At 37.6% G+C, this 16680-nt stretch overlaps 1 protein-coding gene and 2 pseudogenes across 1 annotated transcript; all 3 read left to right on the top strand.

Annotated features, from left to right (window-relative positions):
• Nucleotides 1–2144: 2144 nt before the first annotated feature.
• On the top strand, nt 2145–3382 carry LOC106310767 (annotated as a pseudogene).
• Nucleotides 3383–5977: 2595 nt separating this feature from the next.
• On the top strand, nt 5978–7162 carry LOC106311163 (F-box/kelch-repeat protein At2g22050-like). The gene has a single exon (XM_013748389.1). It carries the CDS (start codon nt 5978–5980, stop codon nt 7160–7162), a length of 1185 nt encoding a protein of 394 aa, XP_013603843.1.
• Nucleotides 7163–12602: 5440 nt separating this feature from the next.
• Nucleotides 12603–13811, top strand: LOC106309051 (annotated as a pseudogene).
• The last annotated feature ends 2869 nt before the right edge of the window (nt 13812–16680 follow it).

Raw genomic sequence — 16680 nt, 5'->3', positions numbered from 1 at the left:
AAAATATGTTTTCCAATTTCATATTTTGTTTTAAAATTTAAATTATTTTAAATTCTGAATATTAAATATAAATTAAAATCTATTATATACTAATTAATAATAATATAATAAGAAACGATGTAAACTCCTCGTAAACATTACATGGAGTTTACATCGAATGTTTACGAGTGATTAACATCGAAATATTTACGAGGATTTTACATCGAAATGTTTACGAGTGATTTACAACGAAAGTATTTACGTGTGCTTTACATCGAAACAATTACGTGGGCTTTACGACGAAGTCTTACGTGGCGTTTACGACGAATCCTTTCCCTGCGCTTTACGAGGAATATATTTCGTCGTAAATGTAACGAGTCGTTTACGACGAAACCTCCGTTACGATGGACGTTTAACAACGAAACGTCTTTCGACGTTAATTTGTCGTAACACCCCGTTTACGACGAATTTACAACGAATACTGCCCTAGTAAAAAATATGTTTTCTTGTAGTGTATAGGTATGATTGGTAAATGACGTGCTTTTATTTTTTTGGTATAGAATTATAGCTGTGATTATTTTTGTTTTAGGTTTTTAATTCTTAAGAATCATTAGTTTTGAGTTGTAGATATTTGTTTTTCCACAGCAAATATATGGGGATACATGTTATTAAATCTCTCTGTCACTTGTCGTAAGAAAGAGAAAAAGTTACTTTATATATATAAATTATTAATTTTTATGCATTGTTATTATTTAATCATTTGATAGAAACATGAGCCTTTTAAACGTGACTCATCCTACTATTCACAACAATCTTTCTAATCTACAATTATATCACATCTACGATATGAATATTTCTACGACATAATAAAGATGTAGTTCAACAGATGCATGATTCAGTGTGTATTTTGTATAACTAAATGGTTTTTCAATATTGTTGTAATCTCATCATTCTCATGTACGTTATTGTGAAATATATAATATGAACTTTCAATCTGAATCTTAATTTAAATATCTAAAAGCTTAACTAACTAAATATATTATACTTTTAAAAATATCAGATTTTTATTAATTGTTCCAGTATACGTATATTCATATTCTAAACATGTAAATCACGCTAAACTAGATATTTAGTTTAGATTTCCTTTTGCATCTTTATACCTACACAAACAATATATATACAATTCCTTCGGCCTGATTTCTACTCATTTAACAACCAAAACATGTGTTGAGAAAAAAAAAAAAAAAACATGTCTAGCAAAACAAGTATTACTCCTCTCCAAAATGTCAAATCTTTTAAAACCGGATTGCACACTCAAGTAAAATTATTTCATTCATGAAAATAAAACACCCTTTACGGAGTTGGATCTTTTGAAATGGTACTAGCCGATAAATTTGTAAGTTTTTTTTTATGTCTTTCATATACTGTTTATGTATATACATATAATCCAACTCCTAATTTTTTATAAATAACTATCATGTTAAACAAAAGTATTTACAATACTGTAATTAACGCATATTTGAATATAATTCCTATTTGGGAAAATTTATAAAAATGGCTAAAACCATAAACTGTTCAAGGCTATATAAAATTACTGTCTATTTCTGTTTAAAAATAATTGTGTTTACAACAAAAAAAATTTAAAGTGTATAATATTGGTAATGTTTAAAATATAGACATTAAACAATATAAAATATATTTTTTACAATTAAAAAAATAAAGAAAACACCTGCACGGGTGAATCTAGTTAATTTTATTAAAACCACATCCAGGTCAATTTCTACAGATTTTGGTTGATTAACGCTAGGCTGATTCTTTTAGCATCTGTGAAATCAAGGGTTTAAAAGTATAATTTTAGCAAGACTCAAGACGGTTACGACAACTTATAATATACACAGTATAATTGTTTTCTAATAATAAATGCTGTCTATACGAGATTGCTGTCGTGTTTGAGCTAATGAACATCTCGTTGTTTTATCGCACAACATGCCGTTTCTTCTCGCAGTTTCGTAGTTTTTTTCATTTTACTGTTACAACCGGATATGGAAACCAGTGAACATCATGCTGTTTATACCCGAACATCTTGCCGGTCTAGGGCTTGTTTGATTTCATCGTCTTAAATCTTAACGCAAGACCAACTATTTTCATCAGTCTCTCATGTTGAAACAATGTCTAACTCCAAACACAATAACCATCCTCCTCCTCCTTCACCGCCGTCGCTTTTTTCATTACCTAACGAAATCGTTTTGAGTTGCTTGGCCCGCGTCCCAAAAATCTATCACCTAAACCTCTCATGGGTCTCAAAAAACCTAAGAGCCCTTGTTCGCTCCCTGCCTGAGCACAAAGGACTACGATCCGTCCCCCACAAGAGCTCCCTCTATCTATGTTTCCGAGAAGACGGCAACTCATCCTTCCACTGGCTTACACTCACAACAACAACAACGGAGGACTATGGCTTAGTTCTGAACCCAACTCCCTTCCCTTCCCTTCTCATCCTAAGTACCGTTCTTCAACCGTCGCAGTTGGGTCAAAGATCTTCTTCATCCGCGCCGGATCTAGAGAACCTTCCTCTGATCTATGGATCCTTGATACACGATCTGGGAACATGACTCAAGGACCGAGCATGAGCGTGCCTCGAGTAGGTCGCGATGCAGCTGTGGGAGTAATCGACGGGAAGATATACGTCATCGGAGGCGGAGGGTTTCATGATGAGATCGAAGTTGAAGTTTTTGACCCAAAGTCGGAAACGTGGGAGCTTGCCGGGGTGGAGTACGGGCGTAAGGCTTTACGGTGTAGTGCCTCGGTGGAGCGGAAGGTTTATATGGTGGAGAACAACGAAATAGATGTGTACAATCCTCGAGAAGGTGAAAGAGAACGGATGGTTCATATGGTAAGCAAGACACTCGCGGAAGGAGGAAGAAAGGATAGGTTAAAAAATGTTACGGTGGGTTGCGTGTGTGTGGTGGAGGATGTTTTCTTTGTTTGCTTTGACTGGAATGGGATTATGTGGTTCGACAAAAAGCGCAATGTCTGGAGGAGATTGGTCGGTGGTTGGGAGAAACGGTTATTCTTTTCTGTTAAGGCCCTTGCGGAACACGACGGAAAGCTAGCGGTTTTGTATCTGTATCATAGATATGAAAACGATTCACCCATTACCAGAGGTGTTTGGTGTGAGTTGGTCTCATTGCATAGAGCTGGACACAGGATTTGTGGGACTGTCGATTGGTCTGGTATTGCTGGTACAGTCCCGTCTTCGTTTGGTTTTCTGCATTGTTTAGCTGTTTCCAATTGATTGATCATAGTATGTTATATTATTATTATGTGTTCTTGAAAGCATGTGTTTGTAAAACTCATTAGTGGGTTACTCTAAGAAAATGATTGGTGATCTCTTATTTGTTCCTCAGTTTGGTGTCATCTTCTGTTAATCTAAATTGATTTTCACATCATTGATAACACACCTGGCGGAAGATAGTGATATTCAGGAGTCTAACTTGAGTTTCAAGTCAATGATGACAACATTCCTCCAAAGTTACAAGAGTCTCATCACCTTTGGATTGTTTTTGTGGAATGATGAAAGAGAATGCATCAGAATCGTATGGTGGTGTTGTCCTTGGCGGCTTCTTCTTGATTCCTACAAATATCATCTACTAAATAAAGAGCTAGTTCTTTTAAGAACATTACAAAATACAGAGCTTATATATGAGACTAGACCCCTGTAGATTTCAAATGTAATCAAAATGAAACCAAAAACCTTTACGAAGAGAAGAAGCGACCGTAGTGGCATGGATTAAGCCGAAGCTACAATTTATCATTTTTTATCAGCTTTTAACATCCATAACCCAATAAACGAGTCCATTTTTGTCTCTTCCATTGGCCTATTCGAACTCAAAAATTAAAAATCCTAAAAATTTCTTTTACCAACATTCCAAATCGGTAATCTTTAGAATATATTTCTATCTATTATTTACATAAAATTTTCTCGTTTTGAATATGACAAAGTAGTAATTTGTTATCAGTCCGACGACCAGCCAACATCGAGTTTAAAGCGATTTTAGTAAGCTTTTCGGTGAGCCTGGCCAATGAATTACTTGCAGAATCCAAACTAGTTTTCGTCAGGTTCAAGATGAGTTTGAATCCACATGAGTTCCTACAAGTCTTCCGGAATATTTTGTTAGCCTTCTAGTAATTTATCGTATCTTTCTCTCTCCATTATATTGGTTTTGGTTAGCTTGTCGGTCGGACCCTACTGATCCGGTCGAACTGAGTTGTCCATTTCAAGTAGGATTACCAAGTCATCATCTTCTTCTTCGTGTTCCTTTAGGTTAGTTAACATTATGTTTACATGATTTGTTTTATTTGGCTTTCGCTTGACATCTTGAGTCAATTAGGAAAGACAAACTAAAAAAAGCAAACTCATAGATTCTCTCAAAAGGCTAGGTAGAAACTTCATGTAAATTTAGCACTCATGCTAGACTGGTATAGTCTTCTCTTCAGGGATGTCTAAGCACACATGCTAGCGTTAATAAAATATCATTAAGGAGGGATTCGTAGATATCTAAAAGAGTTGAGTAATTTGTTGTCCTATATCAACCGGTGAGAAGATAATTGAATCCAAACTGGGAAACACCTTGAGGAGGAGGTGGAGCACCAACGGGATGTTCTTGATTTTGACACATCTCCTTCTCTGCTAAGCTCTTATCTAAAGTGTGTCTTTTTATTTATATTGAAATCTCTGGCTTGATTATAAGCACACATTTTCAACAAAAACGAAAATCACAATGTCCTATCGCTTTTTTTTATTGTGTTTGAGAGTATATCATAAATTTAGGTTTGACTAGCTATCAGTTTCTAAGAGCTATGAGATCAAAGATATATGGAATTTTTTGAACTTCTTCAACCAAATGCAGCCAACACACTACTAAGGTTTAATAATTAAGTAGAGGATCTTAATCTCGACTATGTTTCACATAATTGAAATTGATGATTACACTGCCGCCAAAAAAAAATTGATGATTGATTACACACATGGAAAAAAGCATAATTTTATTGGTGAAAATCTTTCTTCTTTTTTTTTGCCAAAATTGAAACTGAATCCTCTCACTAAAAATCTATTACATTAATACGTACCTGCAAAATCAGCATTGAGAAGTTACATCTTAAAACAAAACTGAGAATCTGAGATCTTGTTGATATTTTTTTTTGTAACGTAGCATCTTATTAAAGCCAGAATTAACGGGTCAATTTCTAGATACCATATTCGATGCAAGACAAATCTCAAATACAGATTTTTTTTTTGAATCTTGTTGATTAACGCTGATTCTTTTAGCATTTTTGAAATTAAGGTTTTAAAAGTAACGTAATATATAAATTATTATTCATATAAATGCTGTCCATATCTGAATCATAACCTAACCCAAAATAAGGTGTTACTTCTCTCAAAAAAATAATAATAATAAGGTGTTTACTTTAAACAAGTGGATGTATTCAACCGAGAGTTTTAGGTGATTTGTATTAAAATGACAAATCCACTATTATTCAAACATAAAATTTAAAAACTCATTAAAATCCACTATTATTGAACTTAACTTTTTGTAGAGTATTCTAAAATTCACTGTTATTGAAAATATTCTAAATTATAGAGTTTTAAAGTTTTGAGGTGATTTTAGGGTGTTGGATGAAGTTTCTTAGTTAAAAGAATTAAAATCCAAATCTCATGGTTTTAGGTTATATTCTAGAGTGGTTTAACAAAAATCACCTAAATCTCTACAATTTATTGAAATCATCTAAAACTCCATTAAAAATTAAATCACATCAAATGTTATATTGAATACATCGTCCGAGAGATTGCTGCCGTGTTTGAAACTAATGAACATCTTGCTGTTTTCTCGCACAACATGCCGTTTCGTAATTTTTTCTTTTACCCTAAAACTCTACATGCCTATTTAGGGCATCATCTTAATGCAAAGACGGAACATTTTGAGTTGAAACGTCCCCAACAATGTCTAACTCCAACGCCATAGAGCCAGAGAAAAAACACACTACCCATCCTCCTCCGCCACATTCCCTTTCTTCATTGCCTGATGATATCGTTTTGAGTTGCTTGGCCCGCGTCCCAAGAAGCTATCACCTAAACATCTCTTGGGTCTCAAAAAACCTAAGAGCCCTTGTTCGCTCGCCGGAGCTCAACTTCTTGCGATCCACCCTCCCCAAGAACTCCATCCATGTATGTTTGGAAGAAGAAGAGGACCATGACGAGGACGAAAACCACTCATCCTTCCACTGGTTTACTCTCAACGAAATATCAACTACAGCTATGACGATGGAGTATGGGTTAGTTCCGAACCCAACTCCCTTCCCTCCTCATCCTAAGTACGGTTCTTCAACCGTGGCAGTGGGGTCAAAGATCTTCTTCATTGGTGGTGCTACAGAACCTTCCAAGGATCTATGGATCCTTGATACCCGATCTGGGAACATGACTCAGGGACCAAGCATGACCGTGGCTCGAAAACAGCGCAAAGCAGCTGTGGGAGTGATCGATGGGAAGATATACGTCATCGGAGGTCGACACTTCTCCTTCTCCGATGGAAGGTTTCATGAAGAGGTCCAAGTTGAAGTTTTTGATCCAAAGTCGGAGACTTGGGAGCTTGTGGGGCAGGAGAGGGTGCATAAGGTTTCACGGTGTAGTGCCTCAGTTGAGGGGAAGGTTTTTATGGTGGAGTACAAGAGGACAAGTGTGTACAATCCGAGAGAAGGTAAAGGAGAACGGATGGTTCATATGGTAAGCCAGAGACTCGAACGTGGACGAAAGGATATGTTAAATGATTCAGCGTTTACTGTGTGTGTGGTGGAAGATGTTCTCTTTGCTTTCTTTAACCGGACTGGATTGATGTGGTTTGATACAAAGCTTAATGTGTGGAGAAAATTGGTTGGTCGTGATGGGAAGGAACTACTACCCTTTGTCTTACGTGCGCATGCCATGGTCGAATACGAGGGAAGGCTTGTGGTTTTGTGTATGTTGGCTGAAAAGGAAGTTCATGACCCCGTTACCAAGAGTGTTCGGTGTATGTTTGTCTCACTGGACAGAGCTGGAGACTTGATTTGTGGGACGATCCATTGGTCTGGTATTTTGGGTACAGTCCCATATTCGTTTCATTTTCTGCATTGTTTAGCTGTTTCCGATTGACTGATTACAGTATATGTGCTTTTGAAGCAATTTGTTTGGTAAGACTCATGAGTGGTCGCTGAAGAAAATGAACGGTGGTTTTCTTTTTTGTTCATAGTATTGTTTGCATCGTTATCATTGGTCTAACTTGAGTTTCACATCATTGATGACAACATTCCTACAAAGTTACAAGAGTCTCCACACTCTCGTAGTTGTTCAAAAACTGTCAATGCTGCTTGCTTGTCTAAACATAGGAACCGTCTCCTGCGGTTATCTGTAACAGTGGGTTCACTGGCCGGACCCTCCATCAGATTTACGCTCATTCTTTTGGTGTTTTCTGCAACCGTGTGAAGAAACAAACTCCATCACGGCCTTTTCTGTTCTGTCTCTTAGTAAACTCTTCCTTCATTATCTTTTTTTGCTCTCTCTCTCTCTTTGGATGTTTTGTGGAATGAAGAAGGGAATGCAATAGAATCTGATATCTATCTATATAATCGAACAAGCATTAGATGTATTTTATAGGTATTTTAATTTTAATTATTCCCGAGCTGGTACAGATCTGAAAGGAACTGACCGAACTCGAAAAGAAAAATTTCAAGTATCTAACTGGGATCTAAATGTTTAGGACGCAAAAGACTTGAATAAAAAAAATTGGTCTGCACCCGACCCGAAGACGCAAAAACCTATGCCTAGTTGATATTATGACTGATTTTTCCTTTGCGAGAATGATTGAAATGTTTGTACTAAAATTTAACAAATAGGTGGACACACATTTCTTAAAGAATCATACTAGTTACATATAATATACATATATACATATGCTATTTCATTTAAAACGGAATTGATCTCTTGTTTGTTCCTCGGGATTGTTGTCATCTTCTGTTATTCAAGTTGATAGTAATCTAAATTGAGGTTCACATGATTGGTAACTACACACACGGAGGAAGATAGTGATATTAGTCTAACTTGAGTTTCAAGTCAATGATGAGAACATTCCTACAAAGTTACAAGAGTCTCAACTTTGGATTGTTTTTGTGGAATGATGAAGGGAGTGCATCAGAATCGTTCAGTGGTATTGTCCTTGGCGGCTTCTTCTTTAATCCTACAAAGACCATTTACGAAATAAAGAGCTAGTTCTTTTAAGAACATTACAAAATACAGAGCTTATGAGATTAGACCCCTATAGATTTAAAAGGTAATCAAAATGAAGCCAAAAACCTTTACGAATAGAAGAAACGAACGTAGTAGCATGGATTAAGCCCGAGCTACAGTTATCATTTTCATCAGCTTTTAACATCCATAACCAAATAACTATTTTATATATTGGTTTTAAATAATTTATATATTTATTTTCAACTATTAATTTAATTAATAACTATATTAAGTTTAACTATATTATTAAATAAAACATAATAAAATATAATTTTTAATATTTAGTGGAGCCTAGCCATATTGTGATGGTGGAGACCCTGATAAGGATACTGCAGTGGAGGACCTTGATGATATTGGGGCGGATGATACCCTTGTGCTGGATATCCCCAGGCACACTCCATAGTATAGGCAGAGTAAGCAATAATTTAAGGTTCAAAAAAATTATGAATTTTAACAGTTGAAAAAAAGAAAAAAAAATAGTTGTTTAAACTACAATACAAAGGGGGCATATTTCTAAAATTTGAATAGGGCTTATAATAGACATGGGCAGAATTCAAAGGTTGTATAAAGAATAACTCTTTTTATTAATGCTAAAGAAATTAAATAACTCATAAGTTATGTCACACTTTGACATCTTCTTATATAGAGACTTAAAAACTCCTAAATTTAATTAGCTTAACATATATTTCCTAATCGTCCTTTTAGTAAACCATAACTCGGTAGGATTACGTGATTAACTTGAATCTCAAAAAAAATTTCTTTCAAGCTTATCCCAATATTTTCCCTTTAAGCTTGAAATCTTTTTTTCGCCAAATATTGTATTCTAGTGAGATCCTTCATTTTATTGAACTTGATTCTTCCAAGAGCTTTAGTTAAGATATCTGAATTTTGCTCATTACTCGAAACATGCTCGACGTCAACTTGTCCCTTTTCAACGCACTCTCTTATGAAGTGAAATCTTGAGTGTATAAGTTTGATTTTTCTATGGAACACCGGATTTCTTGTAAGAGAAATTACAGATTGATTGTCGATTCTAATGATGAATTTTTCGATGGACTGCTCGGTCACTACATTCAACAATTCTTGTAACCATATAGCCTGTTTCACAGCTTCAGTTTCGGCCATAAACTATGCTTCACACGACGACAGTGCAACCATATCTTGTTTATTAGAGCACCACGTTATCAAACTGTCACCTATAGTAAGCTTCACATCAAAGTAATTGATGACTTCACATAAGCATAGACATTCGGATACGCGTTCGGATTCGGATCGGTTCTCAGATTTCGGTTCTAATTTGTAACATATCATATATTCTATTATAGTAAATTTGTTAGTACCGATCATGTACAAATATACCACATCGGTTTCAGTTCTAATTTGTGTCACATCCTAAAATCCATAAAATAACCATGTATCGTTTGTTTTCAGATTATTTCGGTTCGGATTATACTGAAATAAAATACATAATTAAAAGTCTAAACATAGGAAATTTAATACTTAAACGGACACAAAAGTATTCAATACATATCAAATTAAAAAATAGCAACATTCATAATTTTATAACAATAAAACACTTATTAATGATAATAATCCAAAACTCAAATTAAAAAACCATAACCCGTAACATATGTATTGTATACATAACTATATTATTTATGTTGTTTAATTTGAGCTATGTGACGGTACATGTTTAAACTGAACCGAATCTGTTATCCAAAGTATCACAATATAATCTCGATGGGGTAATTTTCTGGATCCGAACCAATCTAATACCTTTATTTTTAGTCGGGTTTGGGTTCAGATTTCAATTTTTATGTTGATGCCTAGGACCATCTCCAGCCTACCTCTCTTTTCATTTCTATAGTTTCCTCTAAAATAGAAAATATCTATTAAACATAGAAGTCTGTGTGCAGAACAGGAGAGAAACTCTCGACATCGATCGTCACAAACCCAGTAAGCACACATTTTCAACAAAAACAAAAATCACAATCTCCTATTTATTCTTTTTATTGTGTTCGAGAGTATATCATAGTTTTATGTTCGACAAGCTTCAGTTTTCAAGTGCGGTGAGATTAAAGAAATAAACAGTTATCTTGCGATTCTTGAACGTGTTCATATCGACCCACCATTAAAGTTTACAGAATTACTAAACTTTGATATGCGCTTTCAAAGCACAGTGTTATTTTTGTTGACAACTTTTATTTAATAAACATAATTAGCATTTATATAATTTATGTTTTAAAATTTTTGTATGTTACAAAGTTTACTATTAAACTTGTGTACATAATTTTAGCTAAGTTGTATTTTAATTTTATGGAAAAATGATCTGACCCGTACTAAATATTTAAATTTATGTTAGGTGTTGACTTGCATTACAAAAACAAAATCATAAATTAAAAAAATATCTTGTTTAATTTTACATCAATAAAAAAAATTAAAAAATTACATTAACCATGGCAGAATACGACGATGGTAAGCTAGTGATTTTGTACATGCTGAGTGAAAAGGAAGTTTATCACACTGTTGCCAAGAGTGTTCGGTGTATGTTGGTCTCACTGCATAGATCTGGAGACATGATTTGTGGGACGGTCGATTGGTCTGGTACTATGGGTACAGTCACATCTTCGGTTAATTTTCTGCATTGTTTAGCTGTTTCCGATTGATTGATTGATCATAGTATGTGTCCTTGGCTGTTTCTTGTTGATTCCTGCGAAGACCATTTCACTAAATAAAGAGCTAGTTCCTTTATGAACATTACAAAATACGTGCAGCCCTTATCAGTAATTAGTATTTGATAAGATTAGATCCCCTAGAGATTTAAAAAATTAAAATGCATTCAAAATGGAGCCAAAAATCTTTAGGAAGAGGAGAAGCAAACGTAGCAACATGGATTAAGCCGGAGCTACAATTATCATTTTAATCATCTTCTAAGATAAACCAATAATGAGTCCATTTTAGTTCTTCAATTGGCCTATTCAAACTTAAAAAATGAGAATTCTAAAACTTTTTTTTACCAAAATTCTAATTCGGTAATCTCTTTTTTTTTGAGCAACTAATAACTTTAATATAAAAAGAGCATAAAAGCCCAAGAGATAGTTCAAGCACAAAGCTGGGCTTTAGCAATTGAGTCCGCTAACCCATTAAGGTCTCGTCCGGTAACCCATTAAGGTCAGGAAGAAACGAGAAACAACAGAATTGAAAAGATGAAGATAGAGAAACGATATCCGACAGTACTCCAAAGAGCTCTGTAGGTCCCGGTTTCTGGTTGATTGCTCTCATGAGCACTTGTGAATCTGATCTAAGCCAGATTTTCGGTAATCTCTGAAAGTCAAATTTCTCTCTATTCTCTATATAGGAAATTTTGGCAAGTCCGAGGAGCTTTCAGGTGGGTTTCTCGCAGGTTTTAAACGAGTTTTTGACAGGTTCTAGATGAGTCTTTGGTGAATTTCCAGTGAGTTTGTACAAGTTTTCCTGGGATGTGTGATGAGCCTTCTAGTAATTTTATCGTCCCCTTCTATTTCCGTTTTATCTGTTTTGGTTCTCCGGTTGGTCTGACCCAGTTGATCCGGTTGAACGGAGTTGACCATTTCAGCCAAGATTACCAAGTCATCATCTTCTTCTTCTTCTTCTTCTTCTTCTTCTTCTTCTTCTTCTTCTTCTTCTTCTTCTTCCTTTAGGTTAGTTGACATTATGTTGTTTGTTTAGCTTTGGCTAGACATCTAGAGTCAACTGGTAAATACAAACTAAAAAAGACAAACTCGCATTTTCAAAAGACCAAGTAGAAACTTTATGTAACTTTAGTACTCATGCTAGATTGGTATAGTCTTCTCTTCAGGGATGTCTAAGTACACACACTAGCGTTAAAAGTATTGTTAAGGGGGCCTTTAATTTATAGATATCCAAAAGCGTTGAGCAGGAGCAAAAATGCTGGAGTTTAACTTGAGGACTGTCTGAAGTCTGAACACAGATGCTAGAGTTGATAAACTAGTGAGCTTGGACCAAGAACCACAGTCTCTTGTTAGGAAATTTAACTTAATAAAATTTAGGATAAAATCATGGTAAAAATTAGTTGCAAATAGAGTTGTCAAAATTTGGCCCTGGCTGAAAATATGGTTAGGAAGTTCATTTGTGAGGAGAACAATGATTAGGTAACAAACAAAACAAAGAGAGATGAATGGTATGGAGGCCCAAGTATGAGTTGAAGCCCATCGATAAAGAAACGCGTGCTGCAACTTATCTACATCAAAAGCCACCCAAACAAGAAGACAAAAAAAAAGACAGAGCAAGTAATGAAAAAGCAGCAGAAGAAAGAAACTGGTACGAAAAAAGCTTTCTCACAGAGGATCAGGATCATGCCATCTGTCTTCTTTAGTTTAGGGCATCACTGTGTGTAGGGTTTATGCATTTAAGTATAAATATATCTAAAAGAGAAAATGAATCGTTGAAGCAGTTATTTTACAAATTTGAGAGTCTCTCTTGTTGAACGCAGCAATGTCTAACTCCAACGCCGACGAGCCACCGGAAAACTACACCACCCATCCTCCACCGCCGCCGTCGCTTTCTTCACTGCCTGACGAAATCGTAATGAGATGCTTAGCACTCGTCCCAAGAAGCTATCACCTGAGCCTCTCATGGGTCTCAAAGCACATAAGAGCCCTTGTTCGCTCGCTGCCTGAGCTCAACGGACTAGGATCTATCCTCCCTCTATGTATGTTTCCAAGAAGAATACAACGACACATCCTTCCACTGGCTTACTCTCTGTCCCACTGAGGAAACATCATCAACGACGACGGAGTATGAGTTTCCGCTACTCCCGAACCCAACGCCCTTCCCTTCTCACAAGTACGGTACTTCAACCGTCGCAGTGGGTTTGAACATCTTCTTCATCGGCCGATCTAGAAGAGCTTCCTCGGATGTATGGATCCTTGACACCCGATCTGGAAACATGACTCAGGGACCAAGCATGAGCTTGCCTCGAAACGTGGAAGAAGCTGCTGTGGGTGTAATCGACGGGAAGATATACGTCATCGGAGGCGAAGGGTATCAGGAAGAGATCCAAGTTGAAGTTTTTGATCCAAAGTCGGAGACTTGGGAGCTTGCTGGGCTAGAGAACGTGTGTAAGATTCCACGGTGTAGCGCCTCCGTGGAGCGGAAGGTGTACATGGTGGAGTACGAGAAGACGAGCGTGTACAACCCGAGGGAATGTGAAGGAGAACGGTTGGTAAAGATGGTAAGCGAGAGACTCTCTGAACGTGGAAGAAAGGAGACGGTACCTGATACTGTGGAGCGCGTGTGCGTGGTGGAGGATGTTCTCTTTGCTTGCTTTAAGCGGCTTGGGGTGTTGTGGTTCGACACAAAGGTTGACGTGTGGAGAAGATTTGTGGGTCTCGATGGGAAGGAGATGTTTATCTTACATGCGGATGCGATGTCGGAATACTATAATGAATATAATGTAGAATTGTGTGTCTTGTATTCTTCCACGAAGAGGTCTTTATATACAACCTATTTAGCCTAATCTAACTAGGAGAAGGATATACACAAACCATATAAATCCCATAGATATAGGAGAACATATATATTAATCCTAATCCCATACTCCTCCTCAAGTTGGCAATGATGGTATCCGAATGCCTAACTTGGACAACAAGTAATCAAAAGTAGGGGTAGGCAATGCCTTCGTGAGAAGATCTGCAGGTTAGTGCTTAGTAGAAATGTGCTCTGTAGTGAGAAGCTTCGCTTGAACTGCATCACGCACGGTGTGACAATCATTTTCAACATGTTTTGTTTGTTCATGGAAGACGGGGTTCTTCGCAATATGAATAGCCGATTGACTGTCACAGAACATGCGCATAGGTTGATGATGAGAGAAACCAAACTGCTGAAGAAGACGCTTAAGCCACTTCAGTTCACATGTAGTATCAGCCATGGAACGGTACTCCGCTTCAGCTGACGAACGCGAGACATTCCGCTGCTTCTTTGTCTTCCAAGACACAATAGAATCGCCGAGAAGAACCACATATGCACTCAATGATCGGCGTGTGATTGGGCAAGCAGACCAATCCGCATCGCAGTAGGCAGTCAGTTGAAGATCGCAATTGGAAGTTAGCATAATACCCTGATCCGGAGTCCCTTTCAAGTATCTCACCACCCGGAGAGCCGCGAGCCAATGATCTTCGCGAGGCTTTTGCATAAACTGAGATAGAAGATGTACTATATAACTCAGCTCCGGTCTAGTGAACGTCAGATATATAAGGCGTCCAACAAGACGTCTGTACTTGCCGGGGTCAGTGAGCCACGGACTCTTAGAAAGCGGGAGCTTGTGATTGAGCTCAGTCGGAACTGGTGATGGTTTAGCTCCAAGAATGCCACATTCAGCGACAATGTCTAAGGCGTACTTTCGCTGCGACACAAAGATACCTTCAGGTCCTCTGGCCACTTCTAAGCCAAGAAAATACTTTATTTTACCCAAGTCCTTCATCTTGAAGTTCTTATTGAGATAGTTTTTAAACCGTTGGATCGTAGAGACATCGTTTCCTGCGATAATGAAGTCATCAACGTAAACTAGTATATGGAGACAGATATTCCCTTCGATAAACGAGAAAAGGGAGTAGTCTTCGTAGCTTTGGGTGAAGCCGAAAGCAAGCAGTGCTTTACTGAGCTTTGAGAACCAACACCTTGGTGATTGTTTCAAACCATAAAGGGATTTTCGAAGTCTGCAAACTTTAGAAGGATCCTCTGTTTTGAACCCTGGTGGTAACTCCATATAGATTTCTTCTTCTAAGTCCCCATGTAAGAATGCGTTGTGCACATCCATTTGATGTACGTCCCAACGTTTTGCTGCTGCGAGTTTGAGTAAAAACCGAACAGTGTTCATCTTTGCCACAAGAGCAAACGTGTCCTTGTAATCTCGGCCCTCCTTTTGTCTATTGCCGTGAGCAACTAGCCGGGCTTTAGGTCTCTCTATTGTGCCGTCAGCGTTATATTTGTTAGAATAGATCCATCTGCAGCTGATTGCCATCTTGCCTGGAGGAAGGTTAGTAACATCCCATGTATGATTATCTTCTAGGGCAGTAACCTCAGCTTTCATAGCCCCTTTGAAGCGTTCATCAAGTATTGCTTCTTTGAATGTAGCAGGAACATACTCCGAGGCGAGACTGGCAAAGAAAGCCTGATGTTTCGCAGAGAAAACAGATGTAGATAAGTAGTCAGCGATAGGATACAATGTCTTACCCGAGACCGTTGATGAAGAACTCTGATCAGACGAAGCTTGAACGTGAGAGGGGTTTGTAGTCGATGTAGCATGAGCAACGAAGTTCTTGAGGAGAATCGACGGTTTCTTAGCCCGGTGACCACGACCAAGCACTTCCAAGAGGCCCGGACACTTATTACGGTCTGTATGTTCTGACAGTGAAGTCGGAGGTGGAGGCGTTGGTGTAGAAGTTTCAGTCAAAGTCGGAGACATTGATGTAGGAGTTTTAGATGTAGGTGGTGAGGCTGGTGGTGTATTAGGCACCGTAGAAGGAGAAGATATAGTTGGAGGAGGTAATGTCGAAACAAAGGTGTCATGTAACTCGGCTGATGGTATAGTGACATTAGGTGTTTTAGGGAAGGGCGTAGCATCTGGTGCTTCCACAGATTGAACAGGCTGTGACAATGATGTGCTCCCCCTAGATAGAGACGTCGGAAGAAGAAAATCATCGAACACATTCTCTTGCATGACTGGTGGTGTAACGTAGTCTGTATCAGAAAGGCCTGGTAGCTTGTCCTCAAAGAATATAACATCTCGACTAATGAAGAATTCATTTGTTTCTGGATCATATAACCGCCACGCCTTCTTTCCAAAAGGATAACCAATGAAAAGACACTTACGGCTTCGTGCACCAAATTTATCCTTATCTCTTGATCGCCAGTGTGCATATGCGAGGCAACCAAAGACTCGGAGTTGATCAAAGGCTGGAGGTTTACCGTGTAGCACCTCATATGGCGTTTTGCCATCTAAAACGTGTGTAGGTGTGCAATTGATAAGGTGAGCAGCCACCAGGATGCTCTCTCCCCAGAATGTAGTAGGAAGGCGCGCTTGAAAGAGACAAGCCCGAGCCACATTCAGAATATGTCGATGTTTCCGTTCCACACGAGCATTCTGCTGTGGAGTATCAACACAGGAAGTTTGGTGAATGATCCTTTGTTCTCGGAAATACGTTTTGAGTACTGTAAACTCCGATCCATTGTCTGTTCGAATCATTCGAACTTATCGTCCAAACTGTCTAGTAGACATGGCGCAGAAACTTTTAAGCAGAGTAGCAACTTCTGATTTTTCAAGCATCAAATAGGTCCATACGGCGCGAGAAAAATCATCCACTATAGTAAGGAAATAGACTGCACCA

This window comes from Brassica oleracea, chromosome C8 (assembly GCF_000695525.1).
Source record: "Brassica oleracea var. oleracea cultivar TO1000 chromosome C8, BOL, whole genome shotgun sequence".
NCBI lineage: Eukaryota > Viridiplantae > Streptophyta > Magnoliopsida > Brassicales > Brassicaceae > Brassica > Brassica oleracea.
This window is presented reverse-complemented; position numbering and strand designations above follow the sequence as displayed.

Excerpts from the sequence above, each read along its gene's own strand:
- LOC106311163 (XM_013748389.1), top strand. The coding sequence starts at position 5,978 with ATGTCTAACTCCAACGCCATAGAGCCAGAGAAAAAACACACTACCCAT.